Raw genomic sequence first — 25,498 nt, 5'->3', positions numbered from 1 at the left:
GTGGCCGCTGCCTCCGCTCCCGGTCTGTCCCTCCCGTGCCGGGGTGCGCAGGGGCCGCGTGCATTTCACGGGGCTCCTCGTGTCCGCCGCCCGCTCGGGGGTTCCCAGGGGCGAACATCGCGGCTTTTCCCGCTGCTCTCTCCGCCCCGGGAAGGCGGGCTGACGGCGCCGGCAGCCCGCGGCACCCCGGCTCACGGGGGCTGCTCCGCGCCGCCGCCCCGGGCCCAGCGCTGCCGGCGAGGGCAGCGCTCCCACAGCGCGGCCCTCACGCAGCCGGGCTCGGCCCCGCGCGGCGCCGGCACCGCCCCGGGGGTCGCGCCGCCCGCGGAGCGGGACTCCATCACCGCCGCCTTCGCCCGCGACCGGCGGGGATTGCGTGCCACGGCCGGCACTCCCCGCCGCCGCTTTATGTAACCCGCCGCTCGGACCCGCTTATAAAACGCCGCCAAGGCAGAGCCGCCGCCACTCCGAACTCCGCGGCAGCCGCGAGGTAACGGCGCGGGCCGGGCCGGGCCGGGGCTGGGGCTGGGGCGGGGGCGGCCGAGCGGCGCTCCTGGCGGGGCCGGGGCTGGAGCTACGCTGCGGGCGGGCGCGGGCTGCGGGAGGAGAGCGGAGCGCAGCCGGCCGGGTCGGGTCCGGGCTCCGGTTTACTGGCGAAACCGGCCCGCGGGACGTGGGTGGGAGACACAGGGCGGGCGCTGCCGTGAGGTGCTGCTGCAGCCCGAGCCTACCTGTAGCCTCTGCTAGGCTTTTCTCGTCCTCGTGCCCTCCGTGCTTCCAGTGCTAATCGGTAGCTTTACAGAACCCTGCATAAAAGGGTGTACGGTGAACTAAACCGCAGAACCTAGCCAGGACAGATACAAGAAAAATGTTCGAAAGTCTAATAAGGTCTTTGTCCCTAGTGTCACTATCATCCTATTGGGTTTTTTTTCCTCATCATTTGTTGTGCAACCTTTCAAGTGTATTAGCCGTCTCTTGCTGATGTAACCAGCATATCCTGTGCTCTTTCCCAGGGGTGACTAGCCTTAGAGTTCAATATAGGTTCAAACTAAACAACCCTTCCTTTGCCCCTGATTTTTATTTTACTTATACAGGAGAAAATTTATGCAACTTGTTGAGCTTTCAGAGATAGGAAGAGGTAGAGAGGAAAGGACAATTTCCATTTCTTTAAACCTGGCTTTTGTGGCTCTAGTTTCCTAGGATGGCCATCTCTCTATCCCTGAGAAATCTACTACTGCTGTAGTGGTGGTTTTACTAGTTATCACCCTCTCAGTCCTGTGAGGAAGGAAGTGAAGATGGTGGGAAAGGGGTGGTTTGTGGGATACTTCTACCTTCACACAAAATTCGAGGAACTAGCAGCGGGTGTGTTTGTGGACAGGTCTTTCTCCTTGCTCTTTTAACCTGATGAGCACCTTGGCTTTCTGCAGCATCACAGTAATTTTTAGCATGTGTAATTGTTATTTTAATCACATTGATATCTCTGAAACAGACTTGTGCAGCAAACAAGATGCATGTAACTGGCCTTCATTTTTGTAAACACAAACATTTTTGTTGCTGTGGTTCTTTGTATGGATTCATTAATAGGCTTTCTCTGCTATCTTTGTTGTGGGGTGGAGGGGTAAGCATGTTATGACTGAAGAAGGTGAGCTTGAGTCTCTACAAGTGGTCACAGCTTCCTTTAGTAATGCTGACTGTGTTGCCAAAGATGGTGACCATCATAGGTAGGCTTGGTTTTGCCTCATTAGATGCCCTTTGAGCAAGCATTATTTACTTCAAGAACAGACTTCTTGTCCTTAAAGGTTAGTTCTAAATCTGTAGGTTTCTGTGCCTTTGGGGCCTGACTACTGGATGTCTTCCAGTGCGGATGCCCATCCTTTTGGAAACTTGGCATGTGTACCGATTGCTGTGGTGTCATGAACTTGCTCTTCCAAGGCACTTTCTGGAGAAATCTTTGTTCACATATCTTCTTCCCTGCATGTTTACGTGTTCTTTGCCTCAGCAGATGGGAACTGCTCAAAACAGCAGTGACCTCCGTGCAGTGGAGCTTGGCCTGTGTAACAAGAGCATGATGTCGGACACGAGGTTCGATCACAGCGTTGTTTCTGTCGGAGAAGAGGAAGGAGTGGGCAATTTCCAACGTTCTGTTCCAACACAAGAGTCCCTCCGATCTCCTCGTGGCTCCGTTGTGAGTTTCCATAACATCCAGTACTCCGTTAAGCAGTCCAGTGGATTCCTTTGTAAACGGAAAATCGTGGAAAAGAAGATCCTTCACAGTGTTAAGTAAGTGTTTGCTTAAATGGGTAGGAGGGTAGGAATTAATCTGCTGCTGTGAACCAGTGACCTCGTGTCACCTTCCAGATCCAGCTGTGCTGGTACAGAAATGACTGCCCTCCTGCCAGTCAGCAGTTCTTGTAAGCACTTTGATTTGCTTTTAGGCAAAATAGCTGGGATATAGCTGAAACAGTTTCAGTTATTGATCTGAGCAAATTAGGACCAAAATTGTGTGAGCTCTTCTTCCAGAAGATCTGAGGGTTCTGTTAACTATGGTTCAAGGTGCAGTCAGAGGAAATGAGCAACAGAGAGCAGTTGTTGCTTCTTTTCAAGACCCTGCTGAGCAGGGAAGACAATTTTTGTCTTATGTAGATTGCTTTTTATGTCCAGTTCTCATTCTGTTCTGACTGGCAGTCTGGGACAGAAAGGAAGAATGCTTATTGATTTCAGATTTAAGAAGTTTTTAATCTCTGAGGTTTTTCTTTCAATAGCATTTTGTTCACGTCTCACATCTACTAAAATCTGCATATGTGTGGTCCTTGTAAATGTCCTTATTTGTTAACAACTCTTTCCTTCTTCCAGTGGCATTATGAAACCAGGCTTGAATGCTATCCTGGGGCCAACAGGGAGTGGGAAATCTTCGTGAGTACCTTCTGCTCCTTTAAATAGATAGTCTGCTGTTCAAAGTATTTTTGGGATTCTGAGGGTTAGGGGAGATGTGAGGTATCTGCACGCTTAGACCTTTGCATGCCTTTGAGAGATCTGGTGATGCAGCTTGACCTCCTGCCCCTCTGTCAGCCTTGCTGAAGTTCTTGCACCATGACTGTGTCACATGCTTCATCTGCTCCAGTTGGTGCTCCATATTACTGCAGTCATCCTTGGTGGTGGCCCGAGTTAAGGAGAACTGGGGTGTTTGGAGCTCAGATGTAGGCTCTGTCCGACTGTGGGGATGGGGCACAAGCTCCCCTGGGGCGTGGAAGATGTCACCCCCTCTGAACTCTCTGCAGCAAGATTTCCTTGAAGCTGCTAGGCCAGACCCTTCTGTGACAACTGACAGTAGTATGGTGTAATGCAGTCTGTGGGATGCTCTGGATCCTTACCTCAGCTTGGCTGTGGCCTGCTGGTGGGGGTGCACACATTCTTGAGTTGTTTGGATGAAGGCACAGAGAAATGCCATGTAGATTGTTTCCATCCAGTGCTAATGCTGTTTTCTCTCCTGTGGTAACAGAGTTCTTTTGTCACTCTCTGACTTTAAGAGTGTCAGACACTTGGAAATATGGCCAGGGTTCACAAAGGCCTGTCTTTGTGGTGACCATTGATCTTCTTTTCTAAGGAGACTGCTGGTTAATCAGGATGCTTTCAAGAGCAGCACTTCATCAGGGCAGTTTACTTATCAGGCAGACAGGCTGGCCTCTGCACTGGCAGTAAGGAGAATCTAGTGATACGTTAAAAAAATTACTTTCTAGAACTAATCTTAACTCTGTCTTTACACCCATATGGATTAATTTCCTTGAGATAAGAGGAGTTAGTTCAGTGCTCCCCTGGCTGGAGAGCAGCCTGCAGCGACTCAGCAGGGTGCTTTTGTCTCTGTGCATTTGAGGTTATCTGTAAATACACAGACCAAGTTTATGTCTGTAGGAGGTTGACTGTTGTGAATTGTGAGCGTCTGTACACTGCCATACTGCTGTGGCACACCGTGTGCTGGAAAATCCTGGATGGACACCAGACTTTGTGTACAAAGAGCTAAAGCATGCAGAGTAGGGGAAGCCCCTTCCTGTGCCCTCTGGTTTGCAGCACACTGTGAGCAGGCTGTAACTCAGTCCTGGCTGGTGGTACTTAACCAGTCAAGGGTAAAAGCAGCAGTTATTGCAAAACCTAATGCCTGGTGTTTGTCTGAAGTCTCCTAGATGTGCTGGCTGCCAGAAAGGACCCAGCAGGTCTGTCTGGAGAAGTGCTTATAGATGGCATCCCACAACCTCCAAATTTCAAGTGCATCTCAGGATATGTTGTGCAGGTGAGTAACTGCCTTACTGGGGGCCTGGGAGATCTTGGGATGGAGGACCACATAAGATGAGGAAGCATCAATGACTAGTTTAGGTAATTTTCAGTGATCCCTACAGAGCCTAATTTGATAACTCAGCTGTTACAGTTTTTAGTTTTAATCTGGGATATGGAAGACAATAAGATCAAACTCTTACTCCAGCCTAGTCAAGAACAGAGGCGTGTCTTTCCCCTAGCCACATGGATGCCCAAATTGCTGGGCTACTGTGACTTGGCCTTTGGGCTCGGCCCTGAAGTGCTAGCAAAGATTTTTAAAAAAAGGAGAAAAAAAACATGACACCCAAAATCTCTTGTGGTTAAACTCAGAAGCCGTTCTAGCTGGCAGAAGTAGCTTCAAACTATCAGACAATAATTCTAGGAAATAAATAGATCCCTGCTGTTCTTCCTCTGATTCTAGCTGGCTGTGACAGAGGTCCATTCCACTCGGAGACAGGAAAAGCCAGCTGAATCTACGGAAGTGGGTGGAGGCCTGGACCAATAATAGACCCTCAAAGCCCTGGGGAGCTTGGGGAGAAGGGGATTCTTGGCAGTCGTATGAGAAGCCAAATCTGGAAACCATCCAGGGTTTTGACTGCAGGCAGATGTGACACAGGCAGCTGAAAGCTGCCAGCTGGGGGGCTCTGCAGGATCCATGGGATGAGACTGGTGCTAAATCTTGATCCTGCAGGTCAGAGATCCCCAAATCCTCAGTGGCTGGTGAAAAACCTGTAAGTTTCTCACAAGTGGTGCCAGTTTGAGACCTTTGTCTCTCAAATGTCCAGAGCAACCAAACATAACTTTAAAATGATAAGCAACTTGGTCAAATGTTAAATGGTCTCTCCCCCTTCCTACCCCATGCAGTACTCCCTGGATCAGTAAAGACAGGTCAAAAACTATGAACAACATTTAAGTCCTAAATACAGAATTATAGGATCATTTTTATGCAGAGAAGCATATAGGCATGCTAAGTCATATGTTATCCCTATAAAACTGCTGGTGGTCTCTCTATTCATGCTGAGAGTGAAGGTGTCATGCCACTGTTGGTTATGTTTGGTATTAAGCTTAAATTCACAGTTCAGTTTCCAGTGTAGTGACTCAGCAGTTCTATTGGTGGATCTGAGAGTGGAGAATGGGAGGCTGGGGTCAGAGACTGAGGGGTTGTGGGAAGGGAGGTTTGAAATGCCTAAACCATCTTTGGCAGCAAAGCAGCACATTCTTGTCTTCCTCTGTTAACTCCAGTGCCAAACATGGTTGACTGGTATATCATGTGTGCTAGTGATGCACTACATCTGATGTGGGCAGAGTCCCAAAGCAGGCAAGAATCTGCTGCCCTGGAGCTTAGGGAATGTCTTCCAAAGATGGCTGATGTAAAAGGCATCTTTCTTAGCAGATACCCAGTGTTGCAGCCCTTTTCTCATCATATTGTAGGATACAGAATTGGTGCAAATACCAAAGTGGGGGTGATGGAGACGCATGGAGCTCTGAATGGACCTGATGACAAATCTCTTATTTGGCTCATGGTTGTTGCAGGTTGCTGTAGGATGCCCATGTCTGTCAGCTGGATAGATTTGATTCTCCCTTAAAGTGCATGTGGCTGTTAAAGCTTTTGTAGCCCTTGGAAGAAAGGTTTAGGTCCAAGAGTTGTACATAGCTGAGGCATGGCAGGAGTGTCTTGGTGCAATTTCTTCTCTGAGAAACTGCTGCCAGTGAGGAGCTGGGGAAAGCTCGTTGTTGGCAGCTGAACTCAGCAGGTGCTCTGAACCACAACGAGGTATGGCTTGGCTCTGGAAACAGAGCTGACCAGGGTGGTTCCCTGAGCGTCTCTACCTTGAACACTGAGCGCTACAAAATCACTACCTGATCTGCCTCACTTTGGCTAGTAAGAAAAATGCACATGCAGTACACAGCAGCACTGTCTGCACTTGAACTTCTCAGCCTGAAAGGAGGCTGAGGGGGTGCTGGGTTTAAGCTGTGGAGCCTGCAGAGCTACAGTCTCCCTTTGACTGCTACTGAACGACTTTGAATTTCATGTCACGTAAAATTTGAAGGAGTTGTCCTTCAGTCTGGGTTCCACTGTGGTACGCGAACAACTTACGCAGTAACTGCTGCTAAGGGACTCCCGTGCCCACTCAGCAGCTGAGGAGTCTTTCCAACTGTCCATTTGTACTTTCAGGATGATGTTGTTATGGGCACGATGACGGTGAGGGAGAACCTGCAATTCTCTGCTGCACTGCGACTCCCCAGCTCCATCAGCATTAAAGAGAAGGAAGAGCGAGTCACCCAGATAATCAATGAGCTGGGATTAAGCAAAGTGGCTGATGCTAAGGTGAGCAGCAAGAATACCTTTCTCAGAAATCCTACTACCTCTGGAAATTGAACTACTTGTCTCTGGGCAGTATGGTGTGTGTAGTGCAGTTACAGAAAGCCAAACAGGAACCTGACTAAACCATATTGCATGCAAGAAATCAGTCTCCAGCTCAGGAGGGAGCTTGGAGAGAGATATTTGTATTTGCTACTAAAAGGGGAAGATTTTGGACCATGTCCAGAGTGTTGTATAAATTCAGAAGGGAAAGAGTCGCTTAGTCATTGCATCTTGGAAAGTTGTTCAGTCACTTCCTGGCTTTGTGGAACAAGAAAATTGTTTTCTCATTTCTGAAAGCTCTGAGGGATGAAAAACTGGTCTTCGATGGAAAAGTTCTGTGTAGAGCTTGTATTAACAGGCAAGCTACCAAAAAAAGGCATCCCCACACACCAATGCCCTCCTCTGAATGCTGTGGCCCCACTCTGTCTCTTGTCAGTGTCATCCTTGTTCCCTGAAGTCATAAGGCACCTGGTACCTCTGAAAATCAGGCTTAGCATACTGCTACACAGTCCCTCACACTGGGTCAAACTCACCTGCTGTTGGTCCTAGAGTTCATTAAAGGGACTGAGAGTGAAAATGGCTGCTGGATGTGGAAAGCCCACAAGTCCAGAGCATGTACTGACTGGGTCTTGTTGCAAATATCTGATTTCTTCTGCATGCAGGTTGGAACTGAATTGATCCGGGGAGTGTCTGGAGGGGAACGGAAAAGAACCAACATTGGGATGGAGCTCATCACAGAGCCACCAGTCCTTTTTCTGGATGAACCAACAACTGGCCTTGATGCCAGCACAGCCAATGCAGTCCTCATCCTTCTGAAGAAGTAAGAGTCAGTGCTTCAGTGTGTTGCAATTTGGTTGTCAAATCATTAGTAAAAAAAGGAATGTTCTTATGACTGAGTAGTTCTAGGCCTCCTTTAAAAAACAAAAACATAAAAACTAGACAAATGTATTCAGAAGTAGTGGTAAATTATTTGTTTGGGTCTCTTCCAAAGCCTTTTTAAGCTTATGGGAATCTTTCCACAGCATGCATTGGATTGGAGCCCAAAAAGCAGATGTAGCTTGGACAGCTTCCCTTTGCCACAACAAAGAGTGGACTGGGAGGTCAAACCTTGTAATCATAATTTCTTGGCCTTCCATCTGAGTCTATTACCCAACAACAGTCTTGAACTCAGATAAAACTTCACCTGCAAATTTACCCTAAGTGTTCTGTGTTTTGGAGATGAGTTGTCTTCTGACAATTAGCATAAAGTTACATGCAAGGAGGATGAAAGAGGGTCATTTAATGAGAATGGCTTTCTAATCCTGCTCCTGGGTTTGTGGCAAGTTGTCTGATTTTGCTTGTGGGCATTGCTTTGGTCTGGGATTTGTGGATATAGGTCTTTGATCATCAAGGGTCCTTGTTGGGCATCAGTGCTAAAGCACTTGAAAGAGCATCTGACAAATTTCAAGGAAAACTTGGTTTGAATTTTCTTTAGAGTAAATCTTCAGCAGAAGAGCTAAGAGAAATGTCATCTGGCCAGACTTCCACAGCCTGATAAGTACCACCTGGTATTGCCATTGAGCACAGTAGGACTGTTGCAGTTAGGTGGACATCTGGTATAAAAAACACATAAGGAGGGTTTATACACAGCTGTGGCCTCAAGCTTTGCTAGCTACAGACAACATCATACTTTGGCTACCTGGGCTGCAGTGATGGTCTCCTGTAATGATGGGTGCTGTCTTGCAGGCAGCATCTGATACCGTGACAGAGTATCAGAGGGAAGGTTTTTCTGGGTCAGAGCCCTGAGAAGTTGCCAAGTATTTGTCTTGGATTTTGATACTTGGGGTTTGCCTTCCTGAAACTCAAAGTGTGGTGTACTTAAGAGATGTTTTGTTTCTATGTCAGGCTCTCAAGAAGAGGGAGAACCATCATATTTTCCATCCATCAGCCCCGCTACTCCATATTCAAGCTGTTTGACAGTCTGACATTACTGGCTTCAGGAAAGGTGCTGTACCACGGTCCTGCGAAAAACGCCCTGGACTACTTCAGTTCTATTGGTAAGTCTTCCATGCCAAGAGCAAAAGCAACTGGCTCATGAGTTAAATCTGTGTGTAGATTCTTGTCCTAGCATGGGATAATAGGCCCATGCTTTTCTATCACTGGGATGTTAGAAACTGTACACAAACAGTCTAAGGAGTGTTATGTTAGAACAGGAAAAAGACACAATGAGAAACCTAAAATTTTTCAGACAAGAGACCATGGCTCTCTCTTGCCTTTGTTTTGCCTTGCATGAGGACAAAAATCAAGAATCACTAGATAATGGTTGTAGTTGTACCAGGCCTCGGTGGCAGATCCAGTGGTTTTTGAACCACAGCCTGCAGATTAGCAGCAATGTGTACAGATTGATCCAAAAATATGCTCTAGACTGAATGCAGGTGGGCAGCTAAGAGGACAGAATTTGGGTGTGTCTTAAGATGGGTTAATAGTTGCACTGCTGAGTGGCTGCCCTCTGTTCAAGTAAGCAGAGTGAGGGTGTCTGACTGTAATGAACAGAGAATGTAGAGTAGACTTCCAATCTTTAGATGCAACCATGGACTCATTAGATTGTAAGCTTTCCCTGGCTTTAATGGGGGGGCTTTAACCAATGTCAGTACTTCTACTCCTCCTCCTTGTAGCCCACTTCCTTTCTCTCAGGGAAGATGTAGAAGTGTCTTTGGGTTTGTTTGTTTTTAATTTCTTCTTTGTCCCATGCTTAGAACTGTATTGTAAGAAGCTGCTCTTGGACAGCCCTTCCTCATCCTTGTGACCAGGGAAACACCAACAAGAGTTGAGCCTCTGGAGGAAATATCTGAGGCTGTAGAGCAGACATCCAGGAACCTCTGCTGAGGACCTGTGTGTCTTTCAGAGTGGAATGTGGTTGAACAGCAATGGCAAGGAGGCAAGAGTTGTCCATACTGAGTTGTGGTAGAAGCAAGTTAGAGATTCCTCCTCACCTGAAATCAGTGAATAAGCAGCTTAGAAGCTTTTTAGATACCCTGGATTCACCATCTCCTAAATCCTGTCCTCCATCTACTGCTGTAAAGTTACACTTACGAAAAGCAGTGAAGCTTTCTGGTAACAGGGTTATAGAAAAGTGATATAGTATTAGACCTGACCTTCCGAGGTGTGCCCTGTGCAATGCAAACACGTTGCATGTGTGGTTTTGGTTTGTTTTGGTTTTGTTTTTAAAGGATATCAATGTGAACCCTTCAATAATCCAGCTGACTTCTTCCTTGATGTCATAAATGGTGATTCAACTGCTGTGGCAGCCAGCAAGGATGATCATGGACCTGTGGACACAGGAAAAGGTAAATTGCAAAGGAGAAATTCACTGCTGGCTAGTGTAGAAGGGAAATTGTATGTGCTGATGGCAAGTTTTTACTCTCTGGGTTTCCTTGAGTCTAAGGGCATTTCTTTATCTTTTCATTGTTCCTACTAATAGATATACTTTGTTTTGGCTTCTTTAAAGAGATCAGAAAACTTCTTAAATGGATTTTTTTCACTTCAGTAGTATAGGAGAGCAATGACAAATACCAAAATTTTAAAAAAGCCTGTGAGGGAAAGACTGGAAAAACTAAAACTGCCTAGTCTCAAGAGGCAGCTGACAAGCTTTCAGTCACATAAGAGGCTGCTGCAGAGAAGACTAGGTAGATGGCTAAGGAGTGTTGGATTTACAGGAGAGTGAAAGAGATTGGAACTTTTAGGGAAGAAATTCTCTACCAGTATAATGAGTGAAATGTTTGGAAATACTTGTTGGGGATCATGTTGCACATCGTTAACTGAAGGACTATAAGGGAACAGATCTTGTAAAGCAGTTACACAACAGTTCACACCACTGAAGTGATGTGAATCGGAGCAAACATTGATTTTTTCCAAATTCAATGAAACAAAAGTCTTCTGGTGCCATGTTACAAGAATATGACCATTTTGTGCCAGTAAGAATGGGCAGATTAGCTAGATTCAGTTAAAAATGTAGGACAAACCTCTCACTCAAGCTAGCCTCCTAAACTCAGGCCTAAGGCCTGAACGACTCAAATTCTCTGGGCATTTCTGCCTTTTTCTTCAGCCTCCAGAATTGCTGAGCTTATTGATGGGCCATATCTGAAGGTCAGGTTCATAGGGAATCACAAGCCATGTCTTCTTTTTCTCACTCAGACGTGAGCAGTGAAAATGGAGTGACAGAAGACAACGTGGATAGCAGTGTGGTAGACGTGCTGCACCAGAAGTATCTCAGCTCGAGCCTGTATCAGAGCACAAAGGAAGCACTGGGGAAAGTGGAGCTTGGACGGGGAAGCAAGCAGAGACCAACCAAGCAGGAGCATGAGATCACCTATGCAAATGGATTCTTCACTCAGCTCTACTGGGTGTCCAAGCGCTCCCTGAAAAATCTCATCAGGAACCCACAGGCCTCCATTGCACAAGTAGGTAACAATTGCTAAAAGTCTCAAACTCTTGCTGCTCTCAGTCTCGTAATCTGTAGTGTGTAGGGCAGAACATGTTTTCAAAGGCAGTTAGGGAAACAGAAAAGTCCTGTGCCACTGCCATGTTAATAGAGTGAGATGCTCAGCTACCTTTGTGGCCTTTGGAAAAAATCTCCAGTTTAGTTTAGCATAAGAATACTGCACTGAAGATTGGGGTGGGGGGGGAAGGTGCTTCATTCTCGGAGTCACATAGGGATCTTCTAGGGTGATACTAATTTTATGCCTCACTTTAAAACTTAAACTTGGTTACTCTATAAGCATGTTTCTACTAAACTCTCCTAGCCAAAGAATGAGGTAGAAAAGAGAAAAGGATAAAATCTGAAAAACTGTCATAATAATTTTAATTGGGTGTGTCACAGGTATACATTACCTCACAACAGCAAGGCTTTAGGCAGGTGTGAATCTTAAGCCCTACATATGACTTAATAATGTTAGTTCCTGATTTTTTACTTATCTGAAGGATTTCATTTTACCTTTCTTCTTTCCACTTCCAGATTGCAGTGACTGTAATTCTAGCCTTGGTTGTGGGTGCTATCTTTTTTGGTGTAAAACTGGACCGAAGCGGCATTCAGAATCGGTAAGATGAAAAAGCTTTGCTCATTTTTCTATCTGTAGCAAACAGGTTTGAGGCACAGGGAAGGAAGGCCTTGGAATCCTCTTGAAATACAAAGGAGGGTTGGGTTCACACGTCTCAGTGCACTGCAGCATGGAATTGCCAGGGGTCCTAAAGGGGCCACAGTTCTGTCAGGCTTGCACATAAGTACAAAGGGGATGTAAAAGGGAAGAGAAGGATACAATTAAGATTTGTAGCGATTAAATATCTCCATTCTATGGACAGAGAAAAGCACTGACTCTATGGAATGGTGTCTGAGGCTGCCACTGTTTGATCTGGTTGTTCCCTCACTTTTCCACTGTTCTGTTTTGCCTTCTAGGGTTGGATCCTTGTTTTTTGTCACTACAAACCAGTGTTTTTCCAGTGTCTCTGCAATTGAGCTATTCATCAGAGACAAGAAACTATTTGTGTAAGTAGTAAGGCACTTGGACTGTCTCATACCCTGGAATGAGATGGGGCAGTATCTTCCACACTGAACAAAATTATTACCACCAAAGACTTGGTTGCTCCCTTGCAACATCAGATTGTAATAGTAATGCTAAGGGAGTCTGTAGAGCAGGGAGCTGAAATGTAAGAGCTGGGGGAAGGAGGAAATGCTTTTTCTTGCTTCCTGTGTGACAGCTTACTGTTTTTCCTACCCACTTTTGGTAACAGCTGGTTTTGAGGTCTGCGTGTGAATCCTGCAGACTGTGAATCCTTCCTGCCCCCTTTCTCACAGGGGCTGACGCACAGTCTTGCAATGGTCCTAAAGTGGCAAGACTGTGCAAAAATGAAGGGAGAGTTTCTCCAGGAACTTTGCAATGGATGCTCGGATAAAGGAGGCCACGGTCTGGCTTACAAGAGATCATTAATAATCAAGCACATCTGTGTTTAGAGGGATGTGCTTGATTATTACATTGTTGTTAAAAGTAATTAATATATAATTAAACACAGTTATTTACTTATAGTATTATTCATGCATAATATCTTTATAGTTATATATATATATTTGTATATGTTTTTGTATGTGTGTATACATATGTAAATGCACGGGTAGGTATGTATACCTACAGTATACACACATGTATATATACATATATATTGAAAGTGTAGTTTGGAGGTGCCTCCAGCTCATGCAGTAGAGGAGCAACAGACAGATCCTATGCAGTAAAACAGAAACGGGAGATTTATGCCTGGAATGTCCATGTCCACCCACAGGCTGCTCAGAGCAGCTTGATATTGTCCCTAACAGCTGCTCAGGAGTGAAATTCCCGCACACTGCCATTTCTTGCTAGTCTGCCATGCTTGCCAGTGTAGTTTACCAGCTGTGTCAGTGGGGATTTAGGCACATCACCTGTTAAAGCATCTTTTCATGAGCTCCATTAAGCAACAAAACAATCATAATGCTCTGTACTGGAGGTGAGTTGGTGTCCCAAAGGTGTTTTCCCATTGTTGGGTATCATTCCTTCTTCCCTGGAAGCAGCTGTATGAGTTAGCAGTGGATGAAGTGTTCCTCCAGTTTATAGAAGTCTAATGCTTCCCTGTGCTCTTGTATTAAGGATCTTTTCCTTTGAAAAGAGTCTTAGGAGTTTTTTTATGATATTTTACTTAGCAGTCACACAGTGTTTCATTCACGTTCCTTGGTGTGCTGTTTGACTGTCTGAGAGACAGATCAGCCCTTGCTTCATAGAGTGTCAGTGATAGCACAGAGAATATAAGCAATTTGCATAGAGAGGAGTCAGTGGTAGAAAAAGCAGAAAAAAATCAGGGTAAATCAAACACACACTCTGAGCCTGCTTCGTAGAGAACCTCTAAACCTGTACAACTCCCCTCCTTCCTGTCCTCGCAGCCATCAGTACACCAGTGGATATTACCGTGTGTCTGCCTACTTCCTGGCCTTGATGATAGGAGATCTGCTGCCCATGAGAACTACTCCAGCCATCATATTCTCATGCATCAGTTACTGGATGATTGGTAAAGAATTGATGCTTTCATTGAACCTGTTGTCTTCCAACACATTTCTGACTTAGCCAGATTCCTGTATCTATAACATACTGCTGCTTGAACTTTCAACTGATTTAAGTGCTTGGCGTCATAACTTTGGAGGACTCTGGGGCAGGGGCAGAGACACCAGCAATCTAACACAGGGACCTTCCTGACAACGTCTTTTGGTAATGCTCTTTGGGCCTCTGAAGCATGCAAAGTTCCTGCCAACTCCACACTTGGTCTTTCTTCCTGACTTGCCTGTCTTGTATAGGAATCCAAGGGTACCACTCTGGAATTCATGTGGTTGTTTACTGGACTCTCACCTTTCTGCTTTTTGACAGGATACCAAGCTGTTGCGGGGCGGTTCTTCTTCTTCATGCTGACCCTGATACTGGTGTCCTACACTGCCACAGCCATGTCCCTGGCTATCAGTGCTGGGATGGATGTGGTGGCTGTGGCCAATCTGCTCATCACCATTTGTTTTGTCCTGATGCTTGTAAGTATACTAAGGGGGTGTGTGCTCCTTTCGTGGAGGGGAGGGAAGAGGTGAGACCAGCTAAGAGGACTGAGTTGAGCTTATCCTAGGCAGGCTAAAATATCCATAATCCAATGGCATGTCAGCTCCATGCTTGTGATTTTATTGTCACTGTGGTAGTCAAAGATATACTTCTGCCAGCTTGTAGTCTAAGGGTTGGGTGCAATTCAGTAGCTGTGATGCCACCAGAGCTTTCCAACAGTGTGCCCCAAACACGTGTTGCTTTTTTTTAAATTAAATTGTCCTTACAAAGATTGATTTTAAAAAATCTTGCATTTCCAGTATTAGAAATCTAACTGATCAACTAGATAATTTATATGGAAAAAGCCTTGAAATAAACTTTAGATCTGTTGATTTTTCATTATTTTTTGCTGCCCAAGTGGTACAAAAGTCACAAACCCTCTCTTGTTTTGTAATTCAATATTACCTTGGGGTTCAAGAAATTACTTCAATACTCTTCCCTGAGGATTTTTTTAAGGAAGAGAACAAGAGAGAGAGAGAAAGAAATTTTGACCACTTGGAGATGAGAGCTGTGAGTTCTTTTTGAAAAAGGTGATGTTGACGATGAAACGTCTTGACTGTGAAACCTACCAAGTTACATATTTCTTGTTAGATGATTCCTGGTCACTGTCTGTGTACATACTCTGAGCCACAGTACCTCCCTTATTCTTTGATTTGCAATTTAAGCTGCTTTTGCAATAAGACAAGTGCACTGCTTTAACTGCTCACTGTGGATGAGAAGTGTGCATGTGTAGTGAAGGGGAATGTGTACATTGAGTTAGGTCACAGTGTATAAGAAGTGACACATGCATGTCCTGAAAGTCAGTGGGGTAAGCTCACGATCACTTGTGATGAAGCAGAGGCTGTAGTATTGTGTTTACCTATGAAGACCACTTGTGATAAGAAGTAAAAGCAAATATTTTTCCAGATGAGAGAAAGCATGGATAAAAGATGTAGGACAGAGGATAAAAGATATAAGACTGAAATAATAACAGCTCATAAGGCTCCCCGTTTTTCTCCTTTTTGATTCTCCACTTTCTCATCTCTCCAGTCTCTCATCTCTTTCTTATTTCTCCTCTCTTCTTTACCCTCTGCCTAGCTCTACCATAGGATAGTCCTCCTGGGTAAGAAGTTGTGATCATGCTTCTTAGCTCACATATAGGTGTAGAAAACCTTTCTGACCTCTTTGCAAGCAGTTCAGCTGGAGTACTCAGGTGTGCTGTCGGGCCAGTGGCATGGGAGTGCTGCAAGGCTCCAACTCGTGTCTGTGGGTGCAGGGATGACAGCAGTAGCAGGTCCATCAATCCCAGTGAACCTCTGCTGGGAGCTGCAGCATCTGTGCAGAAATGGTATTATTTGTAATAAACAGTTTGTGACTCATCAGTCTCCTGTGTTCTATTTCAGATCTTTTCTGGCCTCTTAGTGAACCTCCCTTCAGTAATGGGCTGGCTGAACTGGCTCAAGTACTTCAGCATCCCCCGATATGGCCTCACTGTGAGTAGAAAGTAGCATTGATCTCCTTTGAGTAATGTAGCCACACTGCTGCTTCCTTGAAAGGTTTTGAGTATAAAGTTTGAAATTCTCTTAAAAGCCAGATTTGGTTTGTTTCATTGCATGAACATGGTAAAAAAAAAAAATTAACCAGCCAGCCTCAAAAAGGAAGCGAAATTTAGAACTCTGTGTGAGAGCTGGAAGTCTCAGGGCCTGAACAAACATTTTGTGCTACAGAATTAATGCAGCTTGGACAGCTGCAGAGCAAGCTGTCCAGTCAGGCACTAATTCCTAGCCTGAGTAGTTGATCCCTGTGGTTTAGAATAAAATCAAGTATTGTCCAGCCTCTCCAGACACTACTGTATGGGTGGCCAGCTGGGGCCAATGACTTTCCAACTGGTTAAGGGGATTTACGATGGTGCACAAGTGTCTCAGTCTTCAGAGTGGCGTCTTCTGAAATGAAATTTGACTTTTCTAAATAGTAAGGAGCTGGGGTACCAGAAATCTAAGGGTGCAGCTGCTTGAAACACAGAAAATAGAGCAGGTCACAGGTGGAGTTGTTTCCATCTCCTTGTTTGCATCCTTGCCAAGCCTCTTTGGAAGGAATAATGCCCTACTTCAGGTAACAATGACTGAAATGAATGCTGGAGCTGGTGCAGGGTGGGAGATGTGTGAGACCTCATTACTTGGGTATCACTGAGATGGTTTATCAGTGCTACTCAATGTAGAAGAGTCCTCTGAGATAGCAGTGAGTGCAGAATGCCAGTGCTGAGGAACCTTTCACCTCTTGCTTTGGCTGACTTTGCCATGACTTCAGTGTGGTGATGCAGGGGTATCTGCATGCAGCCACATGATTTTCTGGATCAGTAGATTGACCCAGGTGAGTGTGGATGAACAGAAACTTGTAGCTGGCAAGACAGAAACCCGTGGCTGAGTAACTTTGAAGCCAAGGCCTGGGACACTGAACCACCCTGCATGTATAACTTGGAGCAGTTGCTAAGAAAAGCAGTGTCTAAGAGCTTGAAAATAAAAAGGAACGTGAACATATGATTCCTAGAATGGTGGTATGTGTATTCTAATAATCAAGTTCCTTGGATTATTAGAAGATTATTATTATTAAAACTGAAGTGTTTCAGTTTTAACAGCCCAAACCATGAACTATGCAAACATCTTGTGTCTTCCTCTTTCCCTAGGCCCTTCAGGTAAATGAGTACAGAGATCTCTACTTCTGTGGTGAGAAGAATCCAAATACTACAGTGTCAGTGGGATACACAGGCAGTTGTCCCCCCAATATTACAGAAGAAATGTAAGTAACTCATGATGGTTCTGGGCCTGAATAGTGATTACTTGAAGGGAAGTCTGACTGTGTCAAATTTTTATACTATTTTCGGAATAACAACTTACAAGCCAGTCTCAACAACATGTCCCAAAGTAATGTATTTTAGGATTATACAGTAAAACTCCACAATTACCCAAGAGCGAAGTAGGGATGAAACTTTACTTGTAAAAATAGGCAGATTAGCTGAATTAAGTTTTGTATTTGATAACCTAGCCCTGATTGATCAGTTTTCCTAAATAAATCCAGAGTCACTTAACAATGGAAATGGCAGTGTGTGGACAGCTAGAGAGTTGCTGGAAAGCAGTAGACCTGTGATCAGAAACATGCCTCTCCCACAGAACTTTTAAATATTAACCTCCCTGCAGATCCAGAGCAAAGGTATCTCTCTCACAGTGCTTCGTTTTGCCCCATTTGAAATGCTCTTGGCTATTGATATCTTAAGCTGTAGCAGTGCAGCTATTTTGTGATTCATACTAGAAAAATGGCAAGCTGAATATTTTGCAGGGAGCAGTGCTGGAGTACTGTTTCCATGGCTTTTGGACTTCCAGTGATTGTTGAGGGGAAGCTAATTCTTCTGTACTTACCATGGTTTAAGATGGTTCTGAGGTTTCCTCATAAATTGCCAGTTATCTATAAAGAACAATTAGGTTGCTACTGGAAAATTATGAGAGCTAGAGATCTAGATTTGTCCCTTGAGTTTTATTTGGTGATGGATTGTCTATTTCCATCACCTGTTTTGCAGAGTTGGGGGTGGAAGGATCTTTGAGAAACAATAATAATTACCTGAAGATGTGTGCAACATAGTAATATGAACTTCTGCCCCGTGCTTTTCTGTAGGTGTTCTGGTGAAGCATACCTGTGCAGCCAGGGAATTGCCCCTACCAGCTGGGCAATGTGGGAAAACATAGTGGCTCTCTTCTGCATGACTGTCATCTTCCTTATCATTGCCTATGCAAAACTCCGGTTCATGAGGAAGTTCACATAGACTCCTGTGTTGCCTTGCCCTGCAGCTTCTCAGGTGTTAAAACTGCAAAGCTTGTTAGGGCCTACTGGAGATTGCCAAAATGTTTCAGCTGACTTTACTGGACTTCAGATGGGAGGCCTATTCCCCTGTTTCTGGACCATGATCTCCACAGGACTGTGGGTTTTAAGAACAAATGCATTAATGTACATTGCGTAAGTGATTTTTCCTAAGAAAATACAATTCTCATAATTCCTTAGGTACATATCAAACTTTATATTGTAAACCATTATTATTATGTGGCCAGCTTATACACAGAATATTCCATTGGAAATGTGAGCTTCTCCATCACAAAAGGTGGAAGGTGATGGTGGCATTTGTACAATGATATATTTCCCTTGTTAGTGCTTGTCACATCTGAGGAGAGACAGACCATTCACAGTGTGTTGGAGATGCATTTGAGTTTGAAGTCAGTAGAGACCAAGCACTCATTACCAGAAAAAAAAACAGTTGTACTTGTAGTAGCTTCTCAGTGGAAGCTACTTCCAGAAACAGCTTTAGCTTAACTAAAAACTAAATAGCAGTGGTGTTAGACATCTCACCTAAGAAGAGAAATATGTACTGTTGTACTGCAGGAAAAGAAAAACCAAAAAACCTCCCCTCACCCCCATTAACAGCAAGAAATATATTTACTACTTAAAGGATGAGAGGGAATGCCCTTTTTCTTTATTACTTTCTAAATAAAAATTTGTATACTTACTACTGGCAGAATTTTTAACAACAGACCCAGTTCTTAGCTGCACTATCTGTATATAGTGCTACTTACACTATGGACTGGAGAACACCTATGTAGCTACGGCTGTGGCAACTACAGCAACGTGTACCACAGTCCCCACAGTATTGCCAAGTATTGGCTATCGTGCCGATACTTGGCTCCTGGCCTTCTCATCAGCAGCAGAAGAGATGCTTTTAAATCGCATGAAGACCTGCAGATGTAAGTGGATCAGCTTAGCCAAAGGAAAACATCCTCAAACACAGGACTGGAGAGTTTGCCTGTGAGGGTCGGGCTGGCCGCAGCCCCTGGACCGGGCTACGGTGTGAGAGTCCTGCCGGTGCTCCTGCAATGACGCTCCGGTTGCGGTGGGAAGGGGGAAATGAGCGCACTGACAGCGCAGCGCATCGAGCACAGACCGGGCGCTCTCGGTCCGGCTTCACTGCCTGTAACGCCTGGAGTAAAGTAACCTCGTACACCTTTTACACCTCGGCATTCGTCTCTTTCCTGCAGCCGTCCCCGCAGTGCCGGCCCCCCGCACACCTGCTGTGGCCGCCACTCAGGGGCGGGGGCTCCGGGCGCTCCTCCTTGCGCCGGGCGCGGGGCGGGCCCGGGCCTGGCGCGGCCCGGAGGAGGCGGCTCCGGCCGTGGGAGCGGCTGTGTGCCCATGGCGGCCGCGGCGGAGGGGCCGCCCGAGGCCGGCGCGCAGCCTGCCAAGCGTAAGGGACCGGGGCCGGGGTGCAGGACGGGGGCCGGAGTCGCGGTGCGGGGTTGGGCCCGGCCCGGGGAGGGTGCGGCGCGGGCAGGAGCTCCTGGCGAGCCCGCGGCCTGGCATGTGCCGGCCGGGCCGGGCCGGGCCGTACGCCTCCTGCCGCTGCTGCCCCGGGGACCGGCCGAGTCCTGGCCCTGCCACCGCTTCGGTCGGAGGGAGCCGCGGGCCTCGGGCAGCCTTCGTGTGCGAGCCGGCAAACGCTGCCGACGGGGGAAGGAGCGGCCTGCCGGGCTGGGGGAGAGGTGCCGGACTGCTCCGGGAAGGGGCCGAACAAGGGCAGATTGTGGCAGAAACGGGTTTGAGAAGAAAGCGGCGATTGCCGCTTTCCGCAGGTGGGGATCTGTTGTAGCCCATATGAAGCGGATTGGGGCAGCGGTGCTTCTTTTCCGAGTCGGTGACTAGAAATAAACAGCAGCGCCGTGCACTCAGCCACTCAGAAGTTCTGCCCAAACTGTTTTGCTGTCTAGGCACGAGGGGGACTAATGCTTGTCAGTGCTGTCAGACTGGGTGCCTCTCTCTTGAATGCTCCCTAAAGTATTATTTGGAAATAATGATGGTGCTACTTTGAAGAAGCTGCCGTGGTTTGTTACTCCTTAACAGTGTAACGTGTAAAGAAGGCAATTTACATGAAAAGCAGCTGTAGTCAGCTTAAGGGGGGGAAAATGGAACCATGTAATCTTTCTGTTGTGCTTCCGGACTTGCTATAGTTTGTCTTAACCCTGTAATGTCTTTCCCTGAGTAGAGGATCCTGCTATTGAAACTGCAGAGGAAGCTAAGGAGCCAGCAGAAGCAGATATCAATGAACTCTGCAAAGACATGTTCAGCAAAATGGCCACTTACCTGACAGGTGAACTGACAGGTAAGGCACTGCAATACTGACCTGCAAGTTCTTTTTTTTCCACTTTGTTTGAAAGAAATCTCTTGGATAGCTTGTCTAAACTGTAACTATTTAGATTGCGTCTGGTAAGACTGGCAGTCCAAATTTGGCACATTGATAGGCTGCTAAGAACACTGAGATTGGTTATAATAATTTAATGAAGTCCCAGAATATTACAAATATTTTTCAGAACAATTCAGTGTGATATTAGCAGATTAAAAATATTTCTTTTTAATCTCAAAGAAGTTTGTACATGGAAAGTCAATCTAACAAAAGCATCTAGGTTAAAACAGAGTAGGAGAGAGGCACTACAGAGAGTGGAGTCATTTTTTTCTTGAGAGCAGGGATCATATATGTTTTCCAACATTTATGCTTTAGAATAAACTGCTGTGCAAAATTAACTGGAGCAAAGTAAACTGTTCACCAAGTTAATGCATGTCCTAGGCTCTAATTTTGAAAGCACTCCTGATTTGCAGACTGGAAGAATATATGGTACAAATTACTAGTCTGGATTTGTGCTATCAGTTTTGTAAACTTAAGTGTCAAACTGACAGAGTTAAGAATAGAAATATGAGGACTTAGTAAATTTTTTTCAAAAAAATTTAGAAGTAAATTCATCAGTGCAGTTGATTTTTGGAATTCACAAAATGTCATCTTTTTGTAGAGTGTATACTAATAACCTGTATTGCCATCTAAACTGTTGTGCTTTATTTGGCTGTTGGATTGAAATCTCTTGTCCTCTTGAAGAGTCTGCACACAATTCAAACCACATCACCTTTAATTAAAATATACTTTATATTTTTTTAAGCCACCAGTGAAGACTACAAACTCTTGGAAAACATGAATAAGCTGACTAGCTTGAAGTACTTAGAAATGAAAGATATTGCTATAAACATCAGTAGAAATCTGAAGGATTTAAACCAAAAATGTAAGTACACCAAGTAAGGTAGGGGTGTCATAAATGGCACACTTGTTTGGGAAATAAAACATCTTAGAGTCAGAAGGTTCACACTCCATTAGTGTTGAAGGAAATAAAACTCACTGATAGATGTGCTGCTATGCAATGCCAGTCTTGTATATTTCTTAACAGCTTTAGACTCTGTAGACTACTGTAAGAGAAAATACATCTGAATTTGTGTCCTGGTTTACCCCAGACTCTGGATCTGATAGGTATAACACTTCTTTTAATTCACGTTCTCTTGTTACTTGTGTTAGAGACTAGACAGTACACTTAAACATTTAATATTTTCCTGGAACATGGCTGTCAGAGTCACCACTTAATTTTGGGCTGGGAGAGGGCACCTTTTGAAGTGTCCTATCTGAAGAATGTAATAAGAAATTCTTGTGTTTCGAGTGTGAAGTGTTTCTTGGAAGTGCATTACTGAGAACTGACAGATAAAATTTTCATGCTTTTTTAAGATGCTGATCTTCAGCCATATCTGGAACAGATAGACCTAATTGAGGAACAGGTTGCAGCTCTGGAGCAGGCAGCTTATAAACTGGATGCATATTCCAAAAAACTTGGTAACTATCATCCTCCACTGTTAAGACCTAGAAGCATAGTGCCTTGCAAGAGGATTTAAAAAGAATGAAAGAAAGTAAACTCTGTTTCGTTTAACAAATCTGAGGTGCAGAGTTGCCTGTGCTGCTTTTGAGCACAAACATTGTCTATGAAGTGATAAGCATTGGGAAAAGATTCATGTCATGAGTTATGTTACGGTGGACTAGTACAGGTGTTGTTAAACTACTGCTTATTAGTGAGGCTTGGTTTTTCTTTATGGTAGGCACTGACTTATAATTTAAAGTCTGATGTTTAACCTTGCAAATTAAGGGGTTCATAATGTTCCACCAGCAACCCAAGCCCTCTTGGCTTAAATTAATATTATTGTCTGACTTAAGCACTGGGTTCTTAAAAAAATTATTGTACAATTTTATCTGCCTAAATGCATTAGGAAAAAAGGATCCTGAATGATACAGTAAATTAGCTTACAGGTTGCAAAACTTTTACCTACCAAGTACTAAAGTACTATTTTTCCTTCTGCAGAAGCCAAGTACAAAAAACTGGAGAAACGATGAAATTACCATAGTCTGTAAGCTGGAGTTGGGCAGTGAATCCGTCTGATCTCTGGTTTTGCACAGCAGCAAATTCTGTATGTTTGACAAGGATTTGGTTTACAACTGACATGGAGACTGGGACTTTTTCCAGCTATTGGTAGGCTGTGTTCAGGCTTAAGGCTGAATAATATTTTCCTCTTCTCAAGGGGTACTGTTGCCTCAGTTCTGCAGTGAAAAGTAGAAGCCTGTCTTTAACTCATGTCAGTATTGGCTATATGTGTGTAAGTCCTGTTCTCCACATGAAATACTTGGTCTAGGGAAAGTCTTCCATAATCTGTAAAGACATTTTCCCTTAGTAGCAGCTGGACCTAAACTTCAATTTTTCCTTCATTGGGTTCTGTGTTGGGAAGATACCTGGAACTTTGGACTTAATGGGTGGGGTATTGAAAACACTTCATTTTGGTGTCCCCTTTTATCTGTTTGAAACAGAGAGACAAATTTACAATAAACTTGCTGTATATATTTCTCTGGAATCTCAACTTCTGTTGGAAAGATTACACAAGCTGTTTTTTTTATTTTTTAAAGGGGTCTGTTAATAAAGACAAACTCCTTCAAGCTACTAGGGATGATAGAAGAGAACATGTTTTAAACGTCTGCATCAAGTATTCCTGCCATTATATTCTTTGACTGTCTGAACCTCTGGTGAAGTTTCAAGACATAATACTTTTATTACATGATCAGTTGACTTAGCAGACCCTTTCTCTACTTCACCAGTGAATTTTGATCCTAGTAGTTTTTGAAGTGGCATGCCTACCACAAAAATCTACTTCTCTACTAGGTTAACAACATTCCAAATTGCTGGTTTGGCAGAGTCCTTTGTACTGAACAGTTATTTGTCCTACTCCAAGGATATTTTTTTTGTACCTGCTGACCTTAAGTAATTCAGGCTGGCTTTTGAGTGAGTTGTAGTTGAAGACAGTGCAAGTGCTGTATGTAAGAAGGAAGTGGTTCAAACTTTAGAATGTTTACAAGTCAGGTGCTAGTGTGATAAAGATCATGCTGTCAGGCTGTGTACAGCCATTGTTTAGTCAGGATGGACACTTTTCCCTAGTGCTCTTTTTGAAGAGTGAAGCAGATGATTTTTGAGTGCCTTCACCATCACTTTGAAAATCCTGGGTTTGATATAGAAATAGCATTTCTGTGCTCATGGTGTTACCTGGCAGGACTGCAGGGGAACACAGGGAGGCACCATTCCAGCAGGGAAAACCACAGATCCCACAGGAAAGGCAGAGGATCGACCATGGGCTGTTCCTCTTGAAAAAGTTGCTTTTCTGTGTGTACAAAATACAGTGCCATTTTAAAACTACAAGGATGAAAACCTCCAGGGGCTCTGAAGATGGAAATCCTTCTAGCCATACACTGTCACCAAGTGCTCAATGTTTTCAGGTAAGAAAGGTAAGAAATAGTTCCTTCACAAACTCTTTGAGTATTCCACCTCCAGAAAGCAAAAATGAGAGAAGGGCTTGTCCCACAATAGACTTTCTTTTTGAGAGGAAATTTTAGAGATGGACTTCCTGGCTGGCTGGAAAACTGTGAGAGTGGCATTCTAGTTAGGCTAAGAGCTGACAGCTATGTTCCCAGTTGTGTCTCTGAGTAACTGTTACCCTCCCTGCCTGAGGGACCTCTGGTAGAATCCACTGGTAGAATCCACATCATGTCAAGGGTGGCAGGTCCTTGGAGAGTAGCACCATGGAAGAGACACAGGTGTGTGTGAACAGCATTGTACTGGGGAAATGTATAGTCAGTCTAAAAGCAAAGCCACAACTTGGTTACTGCTCAGCTACTGAAGAATCCCTGAGAAATTCCAGAGGAGATAAATCTCAGAGTTCTTTGCAGCATTTTCTGGTGGAAAATAGAGTAAGAAAATAGTGGGTTCTTAAAAGGAGGAACAGGAGGAAAACAGAAAAGGGAGGGCCGATGGATGAGAGTCCAGGGGCAAAGTGAGTCATCAAAATGGTCTGCAAACCACTTTGGAGCTGAAGCAGTTCTTGATGGCTTGGACTGCAACTGCAAACCAGGGAATGAAAATCAGCCTAGCAAATAACAGCTCTTTTAGAAGAAGCAGAAGAGTTCAGTTCCAGAGATTTTTTTTTCCAGCATCTGAAGACAGTTCTGCCCAGCTGCTCTAACAGGTTATGCTGAAGTCATTCAAGTTTCAGAGCAGTACTTTGTGGAGATATCCACAGTGTTCAGAATCAGGGCACATGGCTTTAGCCCTCTAATCCCAAAGCCCACTTCATACCATGGTGGAGTCTCCAGGCACTAAATCTGTTTTGCTGATCTGCATTGCCTGCCTCCTTGACTTCTCAGCATGAAGAAAGATAACTGGAATAAGGAAGCTGCTCCCTCATTTGCTTTGGCTATTTTTGTCATGGCACAGCTAAAGAGGAAGTACAGTGCTTTCTTCTTTTTATCTGGTGAGGGAATTTATTTCTGTGATTCTGTGGAATTTGTGGCTTTTTGTCTTTGTAATATCATGCTAGTAATGCATAGTATATCTAGCTTATTAATCTTTGAAAGGAAGCAAGTTCTGTCTGTTTCACATAAACAGTTAATGGCATTGTGGTAATTTTACAGTTCTGTCTTTTCCCACATACTATAGATTGAGCTCTCTCTCTTCACTGTAATCACTATACATTGATGGGAATGTGATCAAGGCAGGAAATGCCAAGCATTGATCTGTGCATATATGCTTAGCAAGTCATATAAACTCTATTAATTATTTTTTTTCCTTATTGTAACATTGCTGTAGTGATCTTTATGTACTTCATAAAATATTGGGAAGCTGCAAGCTGGCATTCATCTAGGAAAAGGTACTGGGGGGGATCCTGGTATGATTTAATTTGTCCTTTTCTCCCCAATGAACAGCTCTGTAACCACAGTTGG

The 25,498-nt window shown here is 44.6% G+C and overlaps 2 protein-coding genes across 3 annotated transcripts; both read left to right on the top strand.

Moving 5' to 3' along the window:
* The first annotated feature begins 358 nt into the window (after positions 1–358).
* On the top strand, positions 359–18,835 carry LOC134422022 (broad substrate specificity ATP-binding cassette transporter ABCG2-like). Of its 2 annotated transcripts, none has more exons than XM_063163628.1 (16): positions 359–490; positions 2,003–2,280; positions 2,854–2,913; positions 4,171–4,285; positions 6,485–6,637; positions 7,336–7,493; positions 8,558–8,709; positions 9,883–9,999; positions 10,847–11,112; positions 11,667–11,749; positions 12,105–12,194; positions 13,614–13,738; positions 14,092–14,246; positions 15,690–15,779; positions 16,970–17,082; positions 17,953–18,835. In XM_063163628.1, exons 2-16 carry the CDS (start codon positions 2,003–2,005, stop codon positions 18,098–18,100), a joined length of 2,103 nt encoding a protein of 700 aa, XP_063019698.1. In that variant the 5' UTR covers positions 359–490; the 3' UTR covers positions 18,101–18,835. The 2 variants fall into 2 exon arrangements, with proteins under 2 accessions (XP_063019698.1, XP_063019697.1); XM_063163627.1 differs by having other exon boundaries at positions 375–490; positions 2,000–2,280.
* Positions 18,836–19,475: 640 nt separating this feature from the next.
* BLOC1S2 (biogenesis of lysosomal organelles complex 1 subunit 2) lies at positions 19,476–23,074 on the top strand. The gene is made up of 5 exons (XM_063163626.1): positions 19,476–19,567; positions 20,363–20,479; positions 21,306–21,425; positions 21,917–22,021; positions 22,542–23,074. The coding sequence occupies exons 1-5, from the start codon at positions 19,516–19,518 to the stop codon at positions 22,571–22,573; spliced, it is 426 nt and encodes a 141-aa protein (XP_063019696.1). The 5' UTR covers positions 19,476–19,515; the 3' UTR covers positions 22,574–23,074.
* The last annotated feature ends 2,424 nt before the right edge of the window (positions 23,075–25,498 follow it).

This window comes from Melospiza melodia, chromosome 9 (assembly GCF_035770615.1).
Source record: "Melospiza melodia melodia isolate bMelMel2 chromosome 9, bMelMel2.pri, whole genome shotgun sequence".
Lineage (NCBI taxonomy): Eukaryota > Metazoa > Chordata > Aves > Passeriformes > Passerellidae > Melospiza > Melospiza melodia.
The sequence above is the reverse complement of the archived record's forward strand: the minus strand, read 5'-3'. Positions and strand labels throughout refer to the sequence as shown.

What these genes read in the sequence shown, in the direction of transcription:
- LOC134422022 (XM_063163628.1), top strand. Translation starts at nt 2,003, where the DNA reads ATGGGAACTGCTCAAAACAGCAGTGACCTCCGTGCAGTGGAGCTTGGC. An exon ending in ACCTGTGGACACAGGAAAAG is followed by an intron (nt 10,000 to 10,846) that starts GTAAATTGCAAA and finishes TTTCTCACTCAG; the next exon opens with ACGTGAGCAGTGAAAATGGA. An exon ending in TCCCCCGATATGGCCTCACT is followed by an intron (nt 15,780 to 16,969) that starts GTGAGTAGAAAG and finishes CTCTTTCCCTAG; the next exon opens with GCCCTTCAGGTAAATGAGTA.
- BLOC1S2 (XM_063163626.1), top strand. Translation starts at nt 19,516, where the DNA reads ATGGCGGCCGCGGCGGAGGGGCCGCCCGAGGCCGGCGCGCAGCCTGCC. An exon ending in CGGCGCGCAGCCTGCCAAGC is followed by an intron (nt 19,568 to 20,362) that starts GTAAGGGACCGG and finishes TTCCCTGAGTAG; the next exon opens with AGGATCCTGCTATTGAAACT. An exon ending in TGCATATTCCAAAAAACTTG is followed by an intron (nt 22,022 to 22,541) that starts GTAACTATCATC and finishes TTCCTTCTGCAG; the next exon opens with AAGCCAAGTACAAAAAACTG.